The following is a 22,174-nucleotide window of genomic DNA, read 5'->3' as shown; positions in this document are numbered from 1 at the left end:
TAAAGTTATTTTGATACATTATAGCTCACATTAGTTTTACTATATTCACATTATATAGTAGTTAATTTGTTTCTATATTATTTTTTTAAATCCACTATATTGCTGATTGTAATTTTAAAATCTATGTGTAGATTTAATGCTTTTTTTCTCCTACGTTATTTCCTATAAGTTATTGCCATTTAAAGTTACCTTTGATATTATATATATAAGTTCAAAATGTAGTTAAACAAAGGAAAATTACAGAACAATGAAAAAAAGGGGAAAAAGAAAAATAATAATAAAAATAACAAAAAACTGGAAGGAAAAAAAAATTTCAGAAAAAAAGGACTAAAGTTTTTTAAAAAATCCGGAAAATAAAAGATATAATCTTTTAATCAGTTTTTATTATTGTTTTTCTTAATTCCCTTCGTGTTTTTTTTGTATTTATTTATTATGCTATATATATGTACTGTTTACATATTGAAGTATTATATTATGTTAAGCTACATTATTATTAAGTTAACATTATACATTAAAGTTACTATGATTAAACTGAAAATCAGTTTGTAATTGTAACAGAATTCAATTATTTATTAATTTAAAAAAGTATATTGCAAATTTATTACTTTTATTAAAAAAATTAATGTAATAGGGTATATTTATTGCTGTCTTGAGCAAGATAAAAATAGTATTAAGTACACACACAATGTTATAAGAAAGTGCTTCTTACAATAGGAAAAACTAAAAAAAAAGTAATATTGCTTCAACATAAAAAAAATTTGTGATTTTCACAGTGAAATGTTAAGACACAAGTTTTTTAATACACAAAAAATCAACAGCAAAATGCAGAGTTATTAGCGAATTACAATATGTTGAGTTTTCTTTTCAGATTGTATTGCTTAGCTTAAAAACCATACATTTAAATTCAATGTACACATAAAAAACATTTGTAAGAATCAAGAGTGGGGGATAGAGGCAAGTCTTCTATTTGAATTTTACACAGAATTAACGAATTAACTTATCAAAATATAATTAACAAAAATTTAAAAAAAAAAAAAATACCAACATTTTGAGGAATTAAAAATTCTTTTTCAATACAATAGAACCTTGTTACTGCAAAATAATGAAAATGCTCCAACCCATAGTTTCATTATCATATACAGATCAGCAATTAATTTCTTTTTTCTTAATTTCTTTTTCTTTAGCATTAGATAACATGTATAAAAAGAAACAAATGCATTTAACGCTNAATACAATAGAACCTTGTTACTGCAAAATAATGAAAATGCTCCAACCCATAGTTTCATTATCATATACAGATCAGCAATTAATGCCAATTAATTTCTTTTGATTAATTTAAAGAAAGAGATTTCTTTTTCTTTAGCACTAGATAACATGTATAAAAAGAAACAAATGCATTTAACGCTTCAAGAAATAGGTAAGGCAGTTATAAAATAAAATACTTTTTGAAAGAGGATCACATAATTGAAAGATTTATCTTGAAAATATTCATCAAAAAAATTATATTCTTTTTTACATATGATTTTTTAAAAATTTTTTAGCATTTATACTTTTATTAAAGATTGAGACTTAGTTCACTTCAAACTTCGAAATAGTAGTCCTAGTACTTAACATCTTTCAAAATTATATAAGTTGAGATATGTGATTTTACGGATATCAAAAAGAAAATGTTTCCAAGCACAGATTTATTTTTAACTTAATGATAGATTAATTTTTAAGGAGAATTGCCTCTAAGCTAACCCTGACTCCAGCATCTTGTGGTTTGCTTTTAATCAAAATCTTGCACACATAAAAGCTTGCAATTTACTACATAAAAAACAAAGTAAATATAATTGTGACATTTCAAGCATATCAAAGCCAAGCAACTTGGATTTTTCGGATCAGATTTTTATTTTTAAGTCTGATAACACCAGATCTGCCTCTGAAATTGTTGCATCAATGGGACTGTGTGTAATTTAAATTTTGCACACATAAAATTTTTTTTAAATGAAATTTAAAGCATTATGTGAAAATCACATATTAGAAACATGAATGTTTTCCACTTGCCTTATATGTACACGTTTTATAGAAATTTAAAATGAAAAATGTTCTTCAACAGAACAATCTGCAGTGCAATAAAGTAACACAGTGATGACTACTGCTGCTAGGTATAAAAGTGAAATTTTATAAATAGTAGGGATGTAACGAATAGTGATTTAGCTGAATACCAAATATTCTGCCAAAAAAATAAACATTTTCATAAATCGAATATTCAGCAGCCGAATAGCAACATTAAAAAAAATTACAAATATTATTTTTTTATTTAAAAATAAGTTAGTCATTATAGAAAAATAATCAAAGCTTACCTATATTATTTATATGGGGTTAAGGGGGAAAAACTATAATGGTTACACATTAGAAATATTTAAGATAAATAAACTGACTAACAGCAATTAAAGAAAAAGTTGGAGAAAAAAACGCCTTTATTCTTAAAACAAAATTTTAGTTCAACAAAATTAATTAAAAAAGTGAAGGAAAAATAGAAAATAATTGTTTTTAGTTCCCAAAATACAACTTTTATGCTGAAAATCAGTTTTCTGTGCTATCGATTATCTGTCTTACCGTACAAGAAAAAAGTGACAATAAAAGAATTAGTCTATTTGAAATGCTGCAATAAAATGCTGAGCTATAACAAAAACAGAAAACAGCAAAAACAAAACAAATAAAAAACATTCCAAATTCTTAAAACAAAAAGTGCTAAAAAACGAAAAAATTTTTCTGTTTTTGAATATAATTTTAAAAATATCAGCAGTACAAAACTCGAAGTTCAGTATATAGTAATCTAGCTTCAATTCTTCAAATTTCACTTTTCCATTTGTCTTTCAGAACCAAATTTATAAGTTTTAGAACTTAAATATGTGTAAAAACTATTTCTAATAATGTATCATAAAATACAATTTTAGATTACTCTTTATTACATCTACTCAAACTAAAAAAAATTTATAATAATAAATTTTAAAAAAAAATTCAACAATAAAAACTTTTCTAACTACTTTGCCGAATATTCAGCCAATCGAATATTCAGCAACAAGGCCGAATATTTGTTACATCCCTAATAAATAGTGAGGTGGTTATATAAATGCACAGTCATAGTTCTTTTTTTAAAAAAGAACTATGTAATCAGTTTTTATTATTTTCAAAAACATAACATCAGTTTTCAGAATAGCCTACATAGACTGTTTTAAGTCTCATACAATGCTATATTTAGAAACACCTGTTAAACTTGGCAAGAATGAAAATGCAAAATTAATCTCAATAAATGTTTTAACACTCATTCTAAATACAATCAACAAATAACAATTTAGATTACAAAAACAATAATGTTAAGACATTTTTGTGCAGCAAATGAAAAAACAAAATCAAGACTTTAAAATGGTATTAAAATATGTTTTCACAAATCCTTAAACAAGATGACCGTTGATTCAGAGTGCATATTTTTTTAAATTTTATTTTAAGGATTTTAAAAAATTGGACAAATCATATTCACTTTCATACTGTGAGGTATCCCAAAGTTCAGGTAAATTGTCCAGAACAGATTTAATACCTTTTGTTTCAATGGAATCTTTATTTGCGTTGGAGGATGCAATTTTCTCACCCTTATTGTCAAGAGTAAACAAATCTAACAATTGGTCGGTACCCATATTTTGAAGATTTGTGTTTTCTTGGTTTATCACAGAATTAGCTACAGAAACCTTAAACTTTTGAAGCCTGTAAAAAATAAATAAATAATGAATAAAAAAGCTAAATTTTCAAAATTGTAAATTTTAAAAAAAGATAAGTTTCTAGAAACATATAACAGCCCAACCTTGAAAATCCTAACTCGTAGGAGGATTTTCAGAGGTTTGTAAGATCCGAATTTTACAAATTTTTGGATTTTAACTATCTTACTTTAATAGAAATATTATAAAAAACAGGCCCAAAATTTAAAAAGAAAACAAAATTGTTACTAAAAAATAAGATTTTTCAGCACTTAAAATTTGCATCTTTTAATATATTTAAAAATGGAGATCTTTTAAATAATCTTGAAATCTGTAAAATGTCATTGAGCATTCTGTTTTAGATGAGCTCCATTGATGACGAATAAACGATAAAGTCACACCATGTTGTTAAATGATGTTCAACATTTATTCTAGCTTGTTTTTCTTAATTTATATCATCGAGATCCTTTTCATAGGATATTATTACAACATAAAAACTATAAATTGCGACTTAAGTGATGATTGCGTTTTTAGTACACTTGATTTCATCAGAATTTATTAGGTTGTTTGATAACTTTTCCAGAAACAGATATCCACCCATCTGCCATGATGGATGGACATAAGTTATCAGTTATCATAAGCTTCATATATTATAAGTTATCATAAGCTTCAGGTTATAAACCTTTCATTAATGAAGCATATTTTTTAGTGACATCAGATAATTACTTCTTCAAATTTTCTAAATTAGACACAGAGAAGTATTAAATAATTTTTACTCCAATGCTAAAGCATATGAAAAAGTGACATAATTTTTTTCTTCTCCAAACAGACTGTTAACGAATTTTGCTTAAGTTTAATTACCTTTTTTTGCAATAGGCATAATGGCTAGTTAGATGAAGATGCTACTATCTCCTTTTATTATTCTTATTTACAAAACTCAATCCTTTGGTTTTGTTTTATTTCTATAAAAAGTTCACAAGTTTTTTTTTTCTAAGGCTGTCGGTTGTTAATAAAGACAAGATACTTTTTTAAGTTCAGGTAAATCACTAATTCATACAAATATTTTAGATTTTTTAAAATTCCTTTCCTGTTCTTAAATGTATATTTATGTTAAATATAATACATATTTATATGTTTGACAGCTACCATTTCTCATTTTAAACTAACAGAAGAATGAATACAATTTGTTATTGCTTATAAATACTAAGCTCTTGATAATTAATCAAAATAAATTTTCTTTTTCTAGAGCATGATTTTTCATGTAACAGAAATATTTAAATGAAAAAAAAGTAAGCAACTAGTGCAAAAATGAAACTTTGGTAAATGTGTTGTACATTTATCATTAAACAATTTTTAAAAAAACTCTGGCAAAAAGTGACTGGTTTCTTATCTAATTTAAATTGCCACTTTTCTTGTAACTCACCAAGTGGCGAGTGGTTATTTTCAGGTCTTAATCAGCAAGCCTGCCTCTAGATTTACTCTTTTACTGTCGATTGCTTTTCAACAGTTTTGGTTACTTTATAAGTTACTTAATGTATAATATAAGTAACTTTTAATATTGTATTACAAAAATTAAGAGAAAAAGATACATTAAAAAAAACTTTTTAAACACTTACCCCATAATCTTTTCTTCTAATGTTCCTCTGGTAATTAACCTATACACATTGACAACTTTCTTTTGCCCAATTCTGTGAGCTCGATCCATGGCCTAAAGGTTTTTTTAATAAAAAAATAAATTCCATTTTGAAAATTATTACAAATAATGCTAAGTTATAAATATAGGAATTGTTCTAGCAGACTAAGTAATTAAAGAGACTGTGATGCCATAATAGGCATTACATATTTCCTAGCTTTTAAAATTTCTTAAAACTTATTTTTTTAATCATTCTGAATTGAAATTTTAAACAAATTATTTAATTTTTATTACAATTTATAAAAAAGCGAATATGAAATATTTTATTCTTTTCTCAATGCAACAGCTAACTTTTTATTTCAATACTAATGTAAGACTCATTAATTCATTGTCGCGACAAAATCGAAAACAAAAATCTATAACTCTTTATTTCTTACCACAAGAACGGTTCAGTTACATGGTTGTACTAATTCTCAGTCTTTTAAGCAATTCGCCTTCGCCAAATTATATTCAAACTTAATAATGATTATGGGGGGTTGGCTTTATTTTTTGGCTATGTTATCTTTCAATAACCATGGATCTCTTCCCATGCTAAGTAAAACAATGCTAATACAGTAAAACACAGAATTGGCATCACAAATATCATTTTTATTGGAGGTGGCATATGATTCAATTCGGAATAGCTTTAGTCCTGATCCCTTCGCTGGACCGAAGTGAATAATACTGTTTTTGCACGGATACATTCTTCTATTACAGATCTTCCATTATTTTTTTAAAAATTTAGACAAGTTCAACGCTCTCAGGATCACAAAAAATATGCCTGAGTGGATGATAACAAATCAAACCATCATGGCGGCATAGTAATATACACCAAGAAAAATAGCTAAGGCACAACCAAAACGCGAAATTTTGTGAGACATCAGAAAAATCTTTCAGAAATCAATACCCCTTGACATCTTGGCAGAAATAAAATAAAAAATTTGATAATAAAAGCAGAAGGCGACCGCAATTAAAAATCATTTAGGAAGTGAAGCGAGAGCCTGCAAGGGCTCCAGTGATCAAACTTACATTTCAAAGGGACGCGCGGCCATAGTGCTGACCAATCATCAAATAGCAACAGCCTTAACCACACTTAGTTTAGATTCGAGAACTCCGTAGAAATAATAAACGAATCAAGACAACAAAATATAAAAAAGAAGGGAAAAGAGAAAGAAGTGCAATCGCTTAGGTCAATCATCTACTTGAGGGAAAGAAACTTTTCTCAGGTGAAAGAAAAAAGAAACTCAATTTTTTCTTCTTCTTGAAAACAGCAACATTAAAACAAGTATATAAATTGAGGGAGAAAATTTAGTAAAAAAATTCTAAATGGAAGGGAAAACCAAGAAGGAATTATTAAATACTCGAAAATAAAAAAATAAAAATTTACTTAAAATAAATATCATAGATCAAAAATAAATAATCGTCACAGGTCACTTTGACAGTTATCATTTCTGTTTAGATCTACTTTACTTCTTTTCAGATCCACTTTACTTCTTTTCATGTTAAAACTACATTTCAATCAACTTCACTACCTCCATTTTCATTCTCTTTTCACTCTTATAACCCAATAATCTTTTTATTACAGTCCCTCAAAACCTCCCACCTTAAAAGTTAAAACCCAATCAAAACTCCGATATCCTTAACCCATCCTGAATTAAAAAGGGGAGCTGCACGATCCACCCACATTAAAACCAACTAGTCAGAGGTTATACTTAACCCCTTAATTGGGATTTTTCTCAGTCTGCCCGGGAGTATAAATATCGTCCTTTCAAACAGATGTTCCAAAAACAGGGAAGAATCAAAAATACATTAAATCTTAAATATCTTCTTTCACAATAAGAAAAAGCAATTAAGTAAGCACTTGAATTAAAATAAATACTAAATTAAAAAAGTTAAAATATAAATTAAATCATGGTTATATTTTATGTACATTTACATTATCCATGTAAATAAAATATATTACAGCTCAACTTGTTTGGAAATAAACAATTTCTTTTAAATTAAACAACTGCAAGAATAAACTTTAAAAATAAACATATTCACATGAAAGGATAGTAGTAATAGTAATTAAGATACATAGTGTCACACACATTTATGACATATTGACGGTAACTATAATAGTGACTGGTAACAGATGGTGGGAAACATTTGTTATCAATTTAGTATAAATACTTATGATGAAATACAGTTTTCTGAATATTGAAGAATAATTATATTTCCAGTAATGGCTGAATAAATTTTTTTCTTAAAAAATTTATTTTTTGCAATTGATAGAATTTGTAAATAATTTTATATAGACAATAAATGCCATACTACTTTACTGACATAAATTGAGCTAAAATCAAACAGGGATATCAAATCTTTGTTAATCATATATTAGTTTATCAAAATATTATATAAAAATTAAACCTATTTAGTTTTTAAGATTCTTACACTATATAAAACACTAAATAAAATCTTTGACAGTTTTATTATAAACAATGTTTCCATCAGTTTAAAATTTAACTCTTTTTCTTAAAAAAAATACTTAAACATATCATTTACCTGTAAGTCTTTCATAGGATTCCAGTCATGTTCTACAAAAATTACAGTATCAGCACCAGTAAGATTTAAGCCAAGTCCACCAACTTGTGTAGTAAGAAGTAAGGCATCAATGGATGGATCATTGTTAAATTTATGAACAACAGAATGACGAATTCCAGCTGGAATACTACCATCTAACCTGAGATAGCTAACACTTGGCATTAATGACCTAAAGATAAAGGAAGATATTTAGAATAATATAACTTTTTCTTATATTTCAATTAAGAGTTCCTTTATTATGTCCTTTTAAAAAGGATGAGCAGAAAGGAAAAGTTATCATTATCACAGGAAATTTTTTAAGTATTACTCATATTTAAAAATAAATAAAAAAATTGACATTATATTTGACTTTTAGACATCAAAAATTGAATAGACAGAGGTGATTTTTTATAAAAAAATATTTATTAAATGCTTGCATTTAAATGTTCCTGAATGATTTTAAATATATGAAGAAAGAAAAATATGATGTAAAACAAGGTAAGTCAACTAATTTTATAATGTCAAGAAGCTGCTAAATTTAAAGAAATATATGCTGGTATGTACAAGAATTAATACAGTTTTTAAAAAATTTAAATACTTAAAGAAATTAGTGATTTTCAAATAAATGTTATCAAAATTATTTGGTAACAAAAAGGTTGAAATTTTTTACATGTGCTTGCAAAAAGTTTTTAATTGAGATTTTGTGTTTGCCAAAAGTTTATTATTGTATTTAAATTTGAGGATAATTATTTATAAAGGAAAACTATTTCTTATTACAAAAAAGAAGTTAACCAGAACAAAAAAAAATTCGAAAAATGCAAAACAATGCTTAATTATTTTTAAACACAAAAATGGCATCAATTGTTTTGATCCACCCTTATATATATAAATCCACAAAACAGCAGTTAGAATATAAAATACTGTAAATAAGTACAGTACAGAACCCGTTATCCGGAAATCAGAAAACCGGAAAACCAAAAAACCGGAACGAAATTCGATAAATTTTCCCGCGATTTTAAAAAAAAAAATTTTTTTTTTCCTCATAAGATTTTTCCTTCTTTTTTGAAAGATGTTTACTTTACCATCATTTTGGAAATAATCATTAGTGTATTACTTCATTTTTTTTTAAAGATTATTTCCAAATATGTTTTTTTTTTTTTCAATTGGGTTTAACAATAAAAAAACGGCTTTTTGTAGCGATTCAGAAAACCGGAAAAATCAGTTATTCGAAATAGCGATGGTCCCGATCGTTCCGGATATTTGGTTCCCTACTGTACTAGATATTACTTTTTTAAACAAACTTTAAATCGCATTTTTTTTAAAAAAATGCCTTAAGATTATTTCCCAGATTCCATAAGATTATTTCACAGATTCCTTTAGATTAAAAAATTCCTTAAGATAATTCATTACTAATTCTGCTTTACTCTAGTGTCAAAAATATGGGCAGACTCCACACGAAATATGGATCTAATTGAACTACTGTCTTATGAAAGAAATAATTTTACTTGCAGATTAATTTTAAAAGAATTATTTCTATACAATATTTCATTCTCCTTTTTTTAACAATGTGGTAATAAAAAAACTTACCTCAGCAAGTCATTTTCAAGGATATCTAACATGCCTTTCAATTGGCAAAAAATTAAAGCTCTGTGTTGATTGACAGCAGGAGTCGGTTCACTAGAATCAATAGTGTTATTAGAAACTCCTATCCCACAATCCAAAAGCAACTGCCTACAAAAATAAAGTGAATTTTTTAATAATAATGTATATACAGTAAGGCTAAAAAAAGGGCTATCTATAAAACGCTAAACTAAACTAAAAATATTTACATACATACCTTAATGCACATAATTTAGCTGCATGATTAATATCATGTAAACCAGAATTTTGTTCTTGAAGTTGAGCAGTTATAGCTTCAAATTCTGGATGATTAGATGAAAGGACAAGTTTAGGATGATTACACACTTTTCTAAGGTATTGAAGAGCCTGTACAAGAAGTAAATACATTAGAGAATATTTATTGGCACATGAACTTATACTGCCGTGCAATTAAACAAAATAAAAACGCTTCACGATTGATTCCGAGAAAAGTGGCTTGATAACTATTTTCCTTCTATTGTTAACGCTATGAATGATAAAATAGAATTTATAAAAGCGAATAAAATAAAATTTATTTTTGAAAAAAATTTTTTTGCAATAAGTAGCTTACCATACAAAGATGCAGTCAACTCCGCTTAAAGGAATATCATTGGTTCCAGAAAATTCTATTCAATTAAGTGGGTTATTCAACTAAAAGGGGAATGCTTTATTCAATCTTAAATTATACATTTTTGCAAAATTTTACTTTTTAATGGTATTTAGCATAGTGTAGTATTTTGATTAAATAAACACCAATTTATGATTAATAAACAATTTTAATTAAAAGCATCATAAAATATAAATGTTATTTAAGTTCACTGGAGTAAGCAATGATTATTCTACTTAAGAGAAAGACACACTGTACACTAGTGTGTTAGGTTATTGAAACCTTTTCTTATCAAAGCTACTAGCGCACCAGGAAGGGACCGCAAGTTTTCACTGCAAAATAAATCACAAAGTACCTTTTTTCACATCCGAGCCAGCAAGGTTAGATTTATTCTTACACTATACTCCTAACATCTGTGTAGAACAACTAATGAACAGGAAGTCCCTATTGAAGTGACCACCTATTGTATTCTTATTTTCTTCACTGAAAAATGGAAATTCCATTCTAACTGTAGAAACATTTCTTAAAAATAAAAAATTTTCTTCCCTTTTCAGTACCTCTTCTTTATGCAATTAAGTGGGGACTAAAAACAAAAAGTATTAAACAAGGAAATTTATCACCAGTTTCACACATAATGATTTGGTTCCGTTAAATTTAATTCGTATAAGCGGTTATTCGATTATCCGATATACCACTGTATATAAAAATCTCAAATTTGAATTTTTTGAATTATTTTTCAATTGCACAGCAGTATACTAATAAAGTTTTTTAAATTCAAATTCAAAAAAAATTTTTTTTAACTGTAACCAAATGAAAATTTTTAGAAATCATTATAAAATAATTACCTGAAAAACATGTGAAGTTCCAGCAGAGTTAGAAGACGTGTCTCCTTCCATTATGACATTTTCTACTGATTGTTTGGCTCTACTTTTGGTAAAGTCTTCATACAAGCGAACCTAGAGTAAAATAAATATTAAAGTTTTTTTTAATGTTAGAGTGTGAATTCTTTTATCTCACTTGATTATTTTAAATCATTTTTTACACACTTACCGTACATCTTGGTGTATTGGTTGACTTATAAACTGGTGGTAAAGTTGGATATTTGATCGTGAAATTCGTGATCGTATTAATGTTAATTTATATTATTATGATTTGCATTATTATTTATGTTATTTCAGTTATTATGTTATAATTTATGTTATTATAGTTAATTTTCCAACATCAGAGGCTTGACTTATACACTGCTGATGAAGTTGAAATTGAAATATCATTGCATTATGAGCAATGAGACAGATATGAATTTATTCCTTTCAAAAACTATATAGTTTATTTTGCATTTTCTCTCATCATATTTTCTTAATGTATAAAGATTTTTTTACAAACAATGCTTTAAAGTATGTAAATATAGATAAGAAAAGTTAAGATAACTTACTCAAGATTAAAAAATATATATATATCACAATAAAACTATTGAAACATATCATAAAGTTACAAATTTAAAGATTCCAGATAGTCTGCGTTGGATTCAATAATGCTAGCAGTTTAGTCATATGTATCCCACTCTGCAATGGATTCATTTTATTTTCCTTCACTGAGTCTTACAAAAATTCGTCTACTCCCCAGCCAAAGTATTAGAAATTTCGTACTTTTAAGAAGATTTTAAAATGTTGGTAAATCGCTTTACAGCAATTGTTAATTCGTCTTTATTTAAGGGGGTACCTCATAGAATCTTTATTGGTGGGCAAATGTTTCATATCCAGATAGAACAATGAGAAATATTTTAAATTTAAGAAAACTTTGTCGACTTAATAATTTTTTGGTATATTAAGGGGTCAACTTATACACCTGACATACCAGGAACAGTTAATTTATATACCAGAATATACAGTGGTTTCTTCCTCCTTTTGAGTTGTTCAAATACAGTACAGAACCCGCTATCCGGAAATCAGAAAACCAAAAAACCGGAACGAAATTCGATAAATTTTCCAGCCAATTTTTAAAAAAAAAAGTTTTTTTTTCTCATAAAATTTTAGGATTTTTCTTTCTATTTTGAAAGATGTTTACCTTACCATCATTTTGGAAATAATCATTAGTGTATTACTTCATCGTTTTTTCTTCTTTTTAAGATTATTTCGAAATATTTTTTTTTTTTTAGTTGGGTTTAACAATGAAAAAGACGGCTTTTTGTAGCGATTCAGAAAGCCGGAAAAATAAGTTATCCGGAATAGCGATGGTCCCGATCGTTCCGGATAATCGGTTCCCTACAGTACTACACAAACACGTCAGACCCTTTTGTCAGCAAAAATAACCAAATCACGAACGTCTTTGCATGTAACATTAAAAAATGTGGCAAACACTAATTTTTCGCCAATACTTCTACTCTAAAAATACAATTTCAAGAATTTTAGGGTTAAATCCAATCATTTTAGGGTAATATTTAGTAGTAATGTGTTTATTTTACTTAAAAACTTCTATCATAGTTATATTAAAATATGGTAGCATTTTCTACTTTGTTAAATTCTGTGAAACCAGCCTCAAACATTAATATATGGAGTTGTTCAATTTTAGTTACTATTAGGAACAGATAAGAGCTCTTATGCAAAACTGACTTGTATCAACTCTGTTGAAAAATCTTCTATTCTAAGGAAATATTTTATGTTCTCCCTCAGAGATTGATACTTAGCTGCAACTATTTGAAGAAATTCTTTTCCAACTCTTCTTTCCCCCAAATATTTGTTACGTTTTTTCACATACATAAAAAATAAAGGAATTTTTGTTCTTATTCAGATCTTCATACAGGGTGCGTAGCCAGATTTTTTCAACAAAAAATAAGCACTTTTTAAGCACTCAAAAAATGCTTTTAATCACTTTTCAAAAAAAAAAAAAATCATAATTAGAATCTGTGCATTAATAAAAAAAAAAACTTTTANAAGAAAAGTTAAGATAACTTACTCAAGATTAAAAAATATATATATATCACAATAAAACTATTGAAACATACCATAAAGTTACAAATTTAAAGATTCCAGATAGTCTGTGTTGGATTCAATAATGCTAGCAGTTTAGTCACATGTATCCAACTCTGCAATGGATTCATTTTATTTTCCTTCACTGAGTCTTACAAAAACTCGTCTACTCCCCAGCCAAATTATTAGAAATTCCACACTTTTAAGAAGATTTTAAAATGTTGGTAAATCGCTTTACAGCAATTGTTAATGCGTCTTTATTTAAGGGGGCACCTCATAGAATCTTTATTGGTGGGCAAATGTTTCATATCCAGATAAAACAATGAGAAATATTTTAAATTTGAGAAAACTTTGCCGACTTAATAATTTTTTGGTATATTAAGGGGTCAACTTATACACCTGACATACCAGAAACAGTAAATTTATATACCAGAATATACATTGGTTTCTTCCTTCTTTTGAGTTATTCAAATACAGTACAGAACCCGTTATCCGGAAATCAGAAAACTGGAAAACCAAAAAACCGGAACGAAATTCGATAAATTTTCCAGCCATTTTTTTAAAAAAAAGTTTTTTTCCTCATAAGATTTTAGGATTTTTCTTTCTATTTTGAAAGATGTTTACCTTACCATCATTTTGGAAATAATCATTAGTGTCGTTCGTTTTAATCGTAGTGTCTTCATCGTTTTTTCTTCTTTTTAAGATTATTTCAAAATATTTTTTTTTAGTTGGGTTTAACAATGAAAAAGACGGCTTTTTGTAGCGATTCAGAAAACCGGAAAAATCAGTTATCCGGAATAGCGATGGTCCCTATCGTTCTGGATAATCGGTTCCCTACTGTACTACATAAACACGTCAGACCCTTTTGTCAGCAAATATAAGCAAATCACGAACGTCTTTGCATGTAACATTAAAAAATGTGGCAAACACTAATTTTTCGCCAATACTTCTACTCTAAAAATACAATTTCAAGAATTTTAGGGTTAAATTCAATCATTTTAGGGTAATATTTAGTAGTAATGTGTTTATTTTACTTAATAACTTCTATCATAGTTATATTAAAATATGGTAGCCACAAACATTAATAATATATGGAGTTGTTCAATTTTAGTTACTATTAGGAACAGATAAGAGCTTTCATGCAAAACTGAGTTGTATCAACTCTGTTGAAAAATCTTCTATTCTAAGGAAATATTTTATGTTCTCCCTCAGAGATTGATACTTAGCTGCAACTATTTGAAGAAATTCTTTTCCAACTCTTCTTTCCCCCAAATATTTGTTACGTTTTTTTAGTACATAAAAAATAAAGGAATTTTTGTTCTTATTCAGATCTTTATACAGGGTGTGTAGCCAGATTTTTTCAAAAAAAAAAATAAGCACTTTTTAAGCACTCAAAAAATGATTTTAATCACTTTTAAAAAAAACAAACTCATAATTAGAATTTGTGCATTAATAAATAAAAAAAATTTCTATCATTTAAAGCTCTTAATTTATAAACATAAAATCAATAAAATTCAAAAACATTTTCAGAAACTTTACATAATCATGATAAAATAACATAATGATAAAATAAATTTCTGATAAATATTGCAGAGAAAATTGTGAATTTTTTTTTTTTTAAGAAACTTTTTTTGTAATTTATAACCACAATCGACACAGCAAAAGAAGAAAAAAATCTATTTTTAAAACATAGAAAATTAAGCACTTTTTACAAACCCTGAATAAAAAAGCACCTTTAAGAGCTTTTAAAAAACACGAATCAAAAATAAGCACCTTTTAAGCACTCTATGCACTGTTATACTTATTCATACCGTACCTCCCCCTAACAAGTAATCCCGTCCCCTTTAGGTGCTTAAAAAATATTTGAACGACCCCTAAGCAATTATGATGTGATAACTCAATGCCACGAGACTGAAACCATTTCCCCGTTATGCATTAAGTACTAAAAATACTTTCTAAGGCATTGACAAAGAAGATAAATTTGTTAAGAGCATAAGTCAAAAACAATATTTAATAATTTTTATTAGAAAACTTTGATTCTTTTATTTGTGATGTGAAATATTAGATTTTCTGTGTAAAAAAATATCAATAAATGAGGAAGGGAACATTTCAGTTTGACCAAAATGTGAAACAAAATGTATTCAGTTTGATCAAAATTTTCTAGTTATTATGAGTTTATGAGTGATTATTATGAGTTATTTTTGAGTTATTTAATACGAATCTTAACAACCGATTACTGTTACTGACAATTTTAAAACGGGTTATTTTCCTGGTATGATATAGGAATATTCCAGTTTTTTGTAAAAAAATTACAACTTTCCCCGATTTTTGAAGCTAAAATAAAATTTCCTGACAATTCCAGGTTTTCCCTGTTCTCCCTGACTCGTGGGAACCCTGTGATTAAGATGGTTTCACAACAATATGAGGTGAAAAATATTCTTACTTGTAGAGGACTTAATTCGCAATAGTAATCCTGTATAATTTTTGGTGGAAGATCTTTTAATACATCTTCTTTCATTCTTCTCAAAACAAATGGAAGGACTTGTCTGTGTAATGATTCCATTGCTAAGACTCCTATGAAAGACGTTATTTATGTCAATATTCATGTGATCAATAACAATGTGCCACTTTAAAAGTATCTAAATGATGATTACCATTTTCTTGTTCCTTGGAGGATGATTTTGCATCTCTGCTTTGCAAAATAGGCTTGCTGTAACGAGCAGTGAATTGTTTTTCTGTGCCCAGGAATCCAGGCATGAGAAAGTCAAACAAAGACCATAATTCTAGGACATTATTTTGAATGGGAGTACCAGACAGAATGAGTCTATGATTTGCTGATAATTGCTTTATTGCTCTTGCCAACTAAGAGAAAGGAATGAAACTATTAATAATGTATGGAAGGAATAAATAAAAATTAAGCTTAAGTCAATTTTTCATGCTGAAAATTGTTTTATTTAGTTTGTTATAAAGTGTGATTTGACCAAAATTTTCACTGAAAACCAAAACCAAAATTTTCACTGAAAAAGAAAAATAATATTTAGCAAAAAAAAATAATACTTAACCCTTTGATGCAGAATTTTTATTAAACATATTTTTCATACTTTTTCTCCTTATTTTGAATTAATTTAGGCCAAAATGTGTGAATATTGTTTTTAGCATTTTAATAATCTATGGTTATGAAATACAGCACGATACACCATTGTCTTTTACTGCGTTAAAGGTAAAATTGTCCAAACATGGCTCACTTCAAAACAATAATTATTAAAATTTGCAGTTAATTAGATCTAACAGAAACAATTATTAATCACTGAAATTTCTTTAATTTACAAAATCAATCAGTGATTAATTTTTGAACATGAATGAAAATGTTTCTTTTCCAAACTACTTTTAGATTTTATAATTTGGTACAAATGTAATTTTGATAATCTAACAGATTTGTCTTAGTAACTATTAGATATCATTTACAATTAAAAAATACCAAAACATATTTTTGCTTGTAATTAGAAATATATATAAGTTCAAAATGAAGATAAAAACAAAGGAAAATTACAGACCAATGAAAAAAAGGGGAAAAAGGAAATTAAAAATAAAAATAACTAAAACTGGAAGGGGAAAAAAAATCCGAAAAAAAAAGGATAAAATTCTTTTAAAAAAATCCGGAAAACAAAAGAATGTTGTCTTTTGTTTTCCGGAATTTTTAAAATAATTTTATCCTTTTTTTTTTAGATTTTTTTTCTTCCCCTCTCCAGTTCTAGTTATTTTTATTATTAATTTTCTTTTCCCCCCTTTTTTCATTAGTCCGTAATTTTCCTTTGTTTTATCTCCATTTTGGAACTTATTTTATGAGTTCTATTTACTTGCAGCCTATGCGAAATAAATTAAATTTATTGTTTTTCTTAATTTTCTTCGTGTTTTTTTGTATTTATTTATTATGCTATATATATATATTTATTTATATATATATATATATATAGATAGATTNAAAAAACGGCTTTTTGTAGCGATTCAGAAAACCGGAAAAATCAGTTATCCGGAATACCGATGGTCCCGATCGTTCCGGATAATCGGTTCCCTACTGTATATATAAATATATAATGGGACACCTGTGTCCCGCTTGCACCAAAGAGATAAACTATATAGAACAAAATATTTAAACTAAGATATTTCAAAAAATAAAATGTTTAGCCGGAAAGGTAAAAAAATATTATAGAAAAGAATAATGTTTACAGTATTTTGAACATACCAATATTCAAAGCATAACCTAAGTAATAAACTCAGTAATAAAACTTTTAATGAAATAAACAGATAAAGTTAATAACAGTTATAACATATTTAATTCATGAATAATCATACTTTTGTTTTTCCATTCTTAATTATATGTCCTTCATCAAGAATACAATAGTTCCAATGAATAGCACCAAAGAAATCAATATCATTTCTCACTATGTCGTAGGATGCCACAACTAAATTGTGGTGTTTAACTTGTGGTCGTAGCCTACGTAAATAAAACAATAACTGTAATTTCATACATAAATTACAAGGGTACAAAGAATGTCATTAACAGCAATGAAAAAAAGCATTACTATTCAACATTGTTAAAAAACTTTTTATTATAAAGAATACTCATTAAAAACCTTGATTTTCAGTAACTGAACATGCTTGTAGATATTGAAGCTTCTAAACATCTAAATTATATCTATCAATACATTATTTTATAGAAATAACCAGAAATAAATAAATTATAATTAATTTAGTTTCAAAATTATTTTCAGAGATATTATATTAGAAGAGATGCTTTGTTCAGAAGAATATTTTCTTCTGATTGACAAAAACAATACAGCAAAAAAAGAAAATGGACCAAAGCTTTAAATATTATTGTGAGAGTAAAGTATTAATACCACAGAAGGGGATTCAAGCAGAGTGCACACTGTTGGATTCCAACTTTATGACTAATATCTCTTATTATTATTTTATATTGAAGAAAAAAAAATCAACCCATGAATTATAAATTTAATTTTATACACATGTGAACTTCCTAAGTAACAGAATGATCAGCGAGTATCATCAAAAATAAATACTCTTACCAATTAAAAAAGATGATTAATAATTTTATTTTCCAAACTATATCTTCATGCAGAAGGAAATTAAGGTGGTAAAATATTAAATTATGTATAAATGCCTACATAATGAAACAAAAGTTACCAGCAGCCTACACTATCTTTAACGCCATTTGCAAATAAATTTTGCTACATGGATATGGAAGTCTACAGTTCTAGTCAATACATAATTTATTTTGCAGAAACATTGATTGTTCTGCGAAATATTTTTCAGTAAAGTCAATTTACAGCAATAAATATACCATAAAATTTTCAAACATTAATTGCTTCAAAGGCATCAAAGTGTATGAGGGTATTCCAAAAGTAATATTTCAAATTTTTTTTTTAAGAAATGCCAAATTCAGTTTATTTTTTTCAATATTTACATTATTTTAAAAGACAATTCTATATAATGGCAACATCTGTCAATGCATTTTTGTGAATGATGAGAGTTTTTGAAAGCTCATGCCATAGCAGCTCGTGACCATGTCAATAAGAAAGCTCACCTTATTGTCCCAGCGGAACCGTTAAGTCGAACAAGATTTATATTATGTAAGCTGGAACCACAATAAATGTTGATAGATACTGTAAAATAGTTTTATATTGTAAGAGTTTCAATGACGCATCATAACACCCCTTCCATTTCTATAATTTAGCACCAAGTGGCTATTATGTTTCCTTATTTAAACGAACAAGGTTGTTTAGCTATTTGATGAGATAAAGATAAGGTCCAATATTTTCTGAAAGGTATAGCAGGGAGCTGGTACAACATGACAAAATTTATAACACCATCTACAGAGCTTCTAACCTGAACGAGAAATGTTCAACCTATAAAATGATGTTGCTGCTGTTGTCATTGGCCATCAAAACAGAGGGTGTGTGATTGTTCTTGTTTTCCAGTGGCGCCATCTATGGCCAGAAATTCGACTTCTGCCACACTCATACCCGACACCCGTTTATACGGTGGACCCATTCATTCATCCACAAGATCGTAATTTTTACCTGACCTGAACCAGAGATTAATCAATCTCCAATTCAGTACCTCCAGAGACACCGTTTGCTATGGAAACATGGAGGACTTCGTAACCAGACAGATTTAACGTGCACCAGTTACCATTAACTACACGGGGAGTCTTCGGCCTACTGGATTTGAACTTCCCTTCTCATGACATGAGTCTAGTGCCCTGCCAACTAGGCTTATAAAATGATGCAAATGTTATAAGTAAAAAGATTTTTTAAATTTGTAATAAAGATGGCAATCAAAATTTTGAGATGACCCTTGTATTAGATGTAACTTGGAATAAGACTTGTAGTGAAAAATGATACTTACCTCATTCGCTCTGCAGGGGGACCAGTGTAATGTAGTGGATTCAAATAACAGGTATCGACAAATTTGTCCACTTCATAAATCCAATGGCCTGTTAAGGTAGGAGGACAAACAACCAAAGAAGGAAGTGGTTTGCAATCGGCCTGCTTAGTTTCCTGAATGATAAAAAACATGATTTTATTTTGATAATGCATTTTAATTTTACAAAAACATAATTTCATAATACAACAGAAATACATTTTTCTCTAAAAATTTTTAACACTTTAATTATGTCTTATATTAAGCTTGATTATTTTTTTTAATAATTTATTAAATATTTTGTAAAATTTGTACAAAGAAAATTTAACTTTAGAAAATTAACAAAATATTACTTTGAAGTATACATAATATTTTGAAGTATACATACATAAAATATCCAAAGAAAAGTTAGTGAACCAGATTGCAAAACCTCATATTTTTTATCATTACAGCAATTGAATTACTTAGGTGAGAAAAAATTTCAATTAAGAAATATATGATAAAATGAAGAAGTGATGATATGATTAAATATAAATAATGCTGTCTATTGTTACTTCCTTTCATAAAAAAAAAGTTCAATACTCTGGAAGGGGAAATCAGAGTTTCAAATTTTTTGTAAATCATATAATAGAGATATGCGTAATACATTAAACTACCAATTACAAAACTGTAAACAGATGAAAAATTGAAGGGAATTGATTTTTTGCTAAATATATGAACCTAACACTTTTTGACATCATATAATAAAAAATCGTCAAGTATACCAGCATTTGATTAATGAAATATTTTACCATTTCTAGCTTAAATATATTTTCAAGAACATACAATAATAAAAAAATATTAAGAATAAGAGCATTGAGAAATTTATGCTTAAATAGTTTTGAAATATTATGAAAGAATTGATAGAATTTTTAGCATAAAAAATGTAACGCAAGAATAGAAAGAATCATTTAACAGAGAACATTAAATTGTATTCGGTTGACAGATACATAGAATGTAGACATACACAAGCACTCTGTGTGAAAAAATAAATAAATAAAACATATAAAAACTTTAAATGAGAAAATATAAAAAAATGAGATAATTCACACACAAAAAAATAATAAAATAAAAAAACTCAATTTCGGAATAATTTAAACCATTTTACTTTCAAATTTTTAAATTTTTAAAAGTTTTTTTTTGAAATAGTGTTTTTGTGTTAACGTAATAAATAGAATTGTAATGAAACACAAATATCATTTTAGGATATTTTAGTTAGTCAATGATGTTGCAGAAAGTTTTTGGCTTAATACAACTCAGCTGGGTTGAACTTAGCAATACCTTTTAACCTTTTTCTAATCAAACTTCCTATCCAATAAAGAATTTTATAATTTCCAAGATAATTTATACATAAGTAATGAATCAAAAATGGTTTACATAAATAATTAAAAAGTTATTCAAACCTTACAAGGTCTATTACTTGATAAAATTGAAAATAAAAAGAATATTTTTAAGAAAATATATTTTCGACCTAAACCAAAGTAAGGCTAGTATCCAATTTCAAAACATTACGCATCTTTAAAATTTTAATTAGAAAAACCAAAATTACCTTGTAAGTTTTCTGACGTAGGTAATGATCACCAGCAAGTATGCAGATAGATTGTAGTGTTTTCCCCAACCCCATGTCATCACACAATATGCCATTTAACTTATATTTGTTCAGAAATGCCAACCAATTAACTCCATCCTATTTAGAAAGGAAAAAAAAAAAGATTAAAAAATAGTATCAATGTGAATGGTTGAAACCGATAAAACAAATGCATATATAATAGAACTAATTATTAACAGTTCCAAAATCTATGCAGTTATTTTCAGGTTAAAATGAAATTTTATTAGGAAATTTTGAATTAGACACTGAATCAAATTTTAACAGCAACAGTCAAATCACTTTATTGGGTTTTAAAAAGAAAAGCTTGTTGTTTAAAAATATTTTTAATTACCTGCTGATAAGATCGTAGCTCAGCATTCACAGGAATGGGAATTGTATATGGATCGGCCTTTTTAGGATTCATCAGCTGATCCAAAAACTTTTTTTCTTTTTCTTTCTTAGCTAACAGATTAGCATCCAATGTTGAAGACGTGTTTATACCACCCTAAAAAAATTCAATAACTATTTGAAAACTTATATAAATAGTATTTGTAACAATAATTCAAAGGCAAGGGCGCACTCAGGGGAGTTCCAGCGAAGAAAAATTCTAAAATAATCATTTTCGATTTTAAATTTCCAAGATATGGCGAAGCAAGCAAAAAGTGAAATTAACAAGGGCCCAAACTTTGAGCCACTCTCTTCTCTCTTGCCTAAAATATTTAGACCATATTTTTTTCAAGACTGAAGTCATCCCCATAATTTACGAGTTAAAAATCTTAAATCCACTGCAAAATAAGTTACGTTGATTCAATATACAGTGTAAAAGAACGTTTCTGTACCTCTTTCTGTAACTTAAAATATCCTCCACAAATTAATTAACATATTTAAGGTTAGACCTTAGAATCCTTTTAGTTCCTGAAAGTC

At 27.3% G+C, this 22,174-nt stretch overlaps 1 protein-coding gene across 1 annotated transcript in view; it reads right to left on the bottom strand.

The window, feature by feature from the left end:
- Window positions 1–2,752: 2,752 nt before the first annotated feature.
- The window catches only part of LOC107449736 (histone acetyltransferase 1), a 60,558-nt gene continuing 41,136 nt past the window's right edge, over window positions 2,753–22,174 (bottom strand). The window contains exons 28-39 of the mRNA XM_016065364.4: window positions 21,603–21,755; window positions 21,212–21,349; window positions 19,609–19,760; window positions 17,536–17,677; window positions 15,837–16,044; window positions 15,626–15,756; window positions 11,062–11,172; window positions 9,809–9,957; window positions 9,559–9,702; window positions 7,954–8,161; window positions 5,354–5,445; window positions 2,753–3,747 (exon numbers count right to left, since the gene is read on the bottom strand). Coding sequence (XP_015920850.2) covers window positions 3,486–3,747; window positions 5,354–5,445; window positions 7,954–8,161; window positions 9,559–9,702; window positions 9,809–9,957; window positions 11,062–11,172; window positions 15,626–15,756; window positions 15,837–16,044; window positions 17,536–17,677; window positions 19,609–19,760; window positions 21,212–21,349; window positions 21,603–21,755 — 1,890 coding nt within the window. The 3' untranslated portion in view covers window positions 2,753–3,485. The remainder of the gene's footprint in view (window positions 3,748–5,353; window positions 5,446–7,953; window positions 8,162–9,558; window positions 9,703–9,808; window positions 9,958–11,061; window positions 11,173–15,625; window positions 15,757–15,836; window positions 16,045–17,535; window positions 17,678–19,608; window positions 19,761–21,211; window positions 21,350–21,602; window positions 21,756–22,174) is intronic.

Source organism: Parasteatoda tepidariorum, chromosome 7 (assembly GCF_043381705.1).
Source record: "Parasteatoda tepidariorum isolate YZ-2023 chromosome 7, CAS_Ptep_4.0, whole genome shotgun sequence".
Taxonomy (NCBI): Eukaryota; Metazoa; Arthropoda; class Arachnida; order Araneae; family Theridiidae; genus Parasteatoda; species Parasteatoda tepidariorum.
Note: the sequence above shows the minus strand (reverse complement) of the source record. Positions and strands in the feature narration are given on the sequence as shown.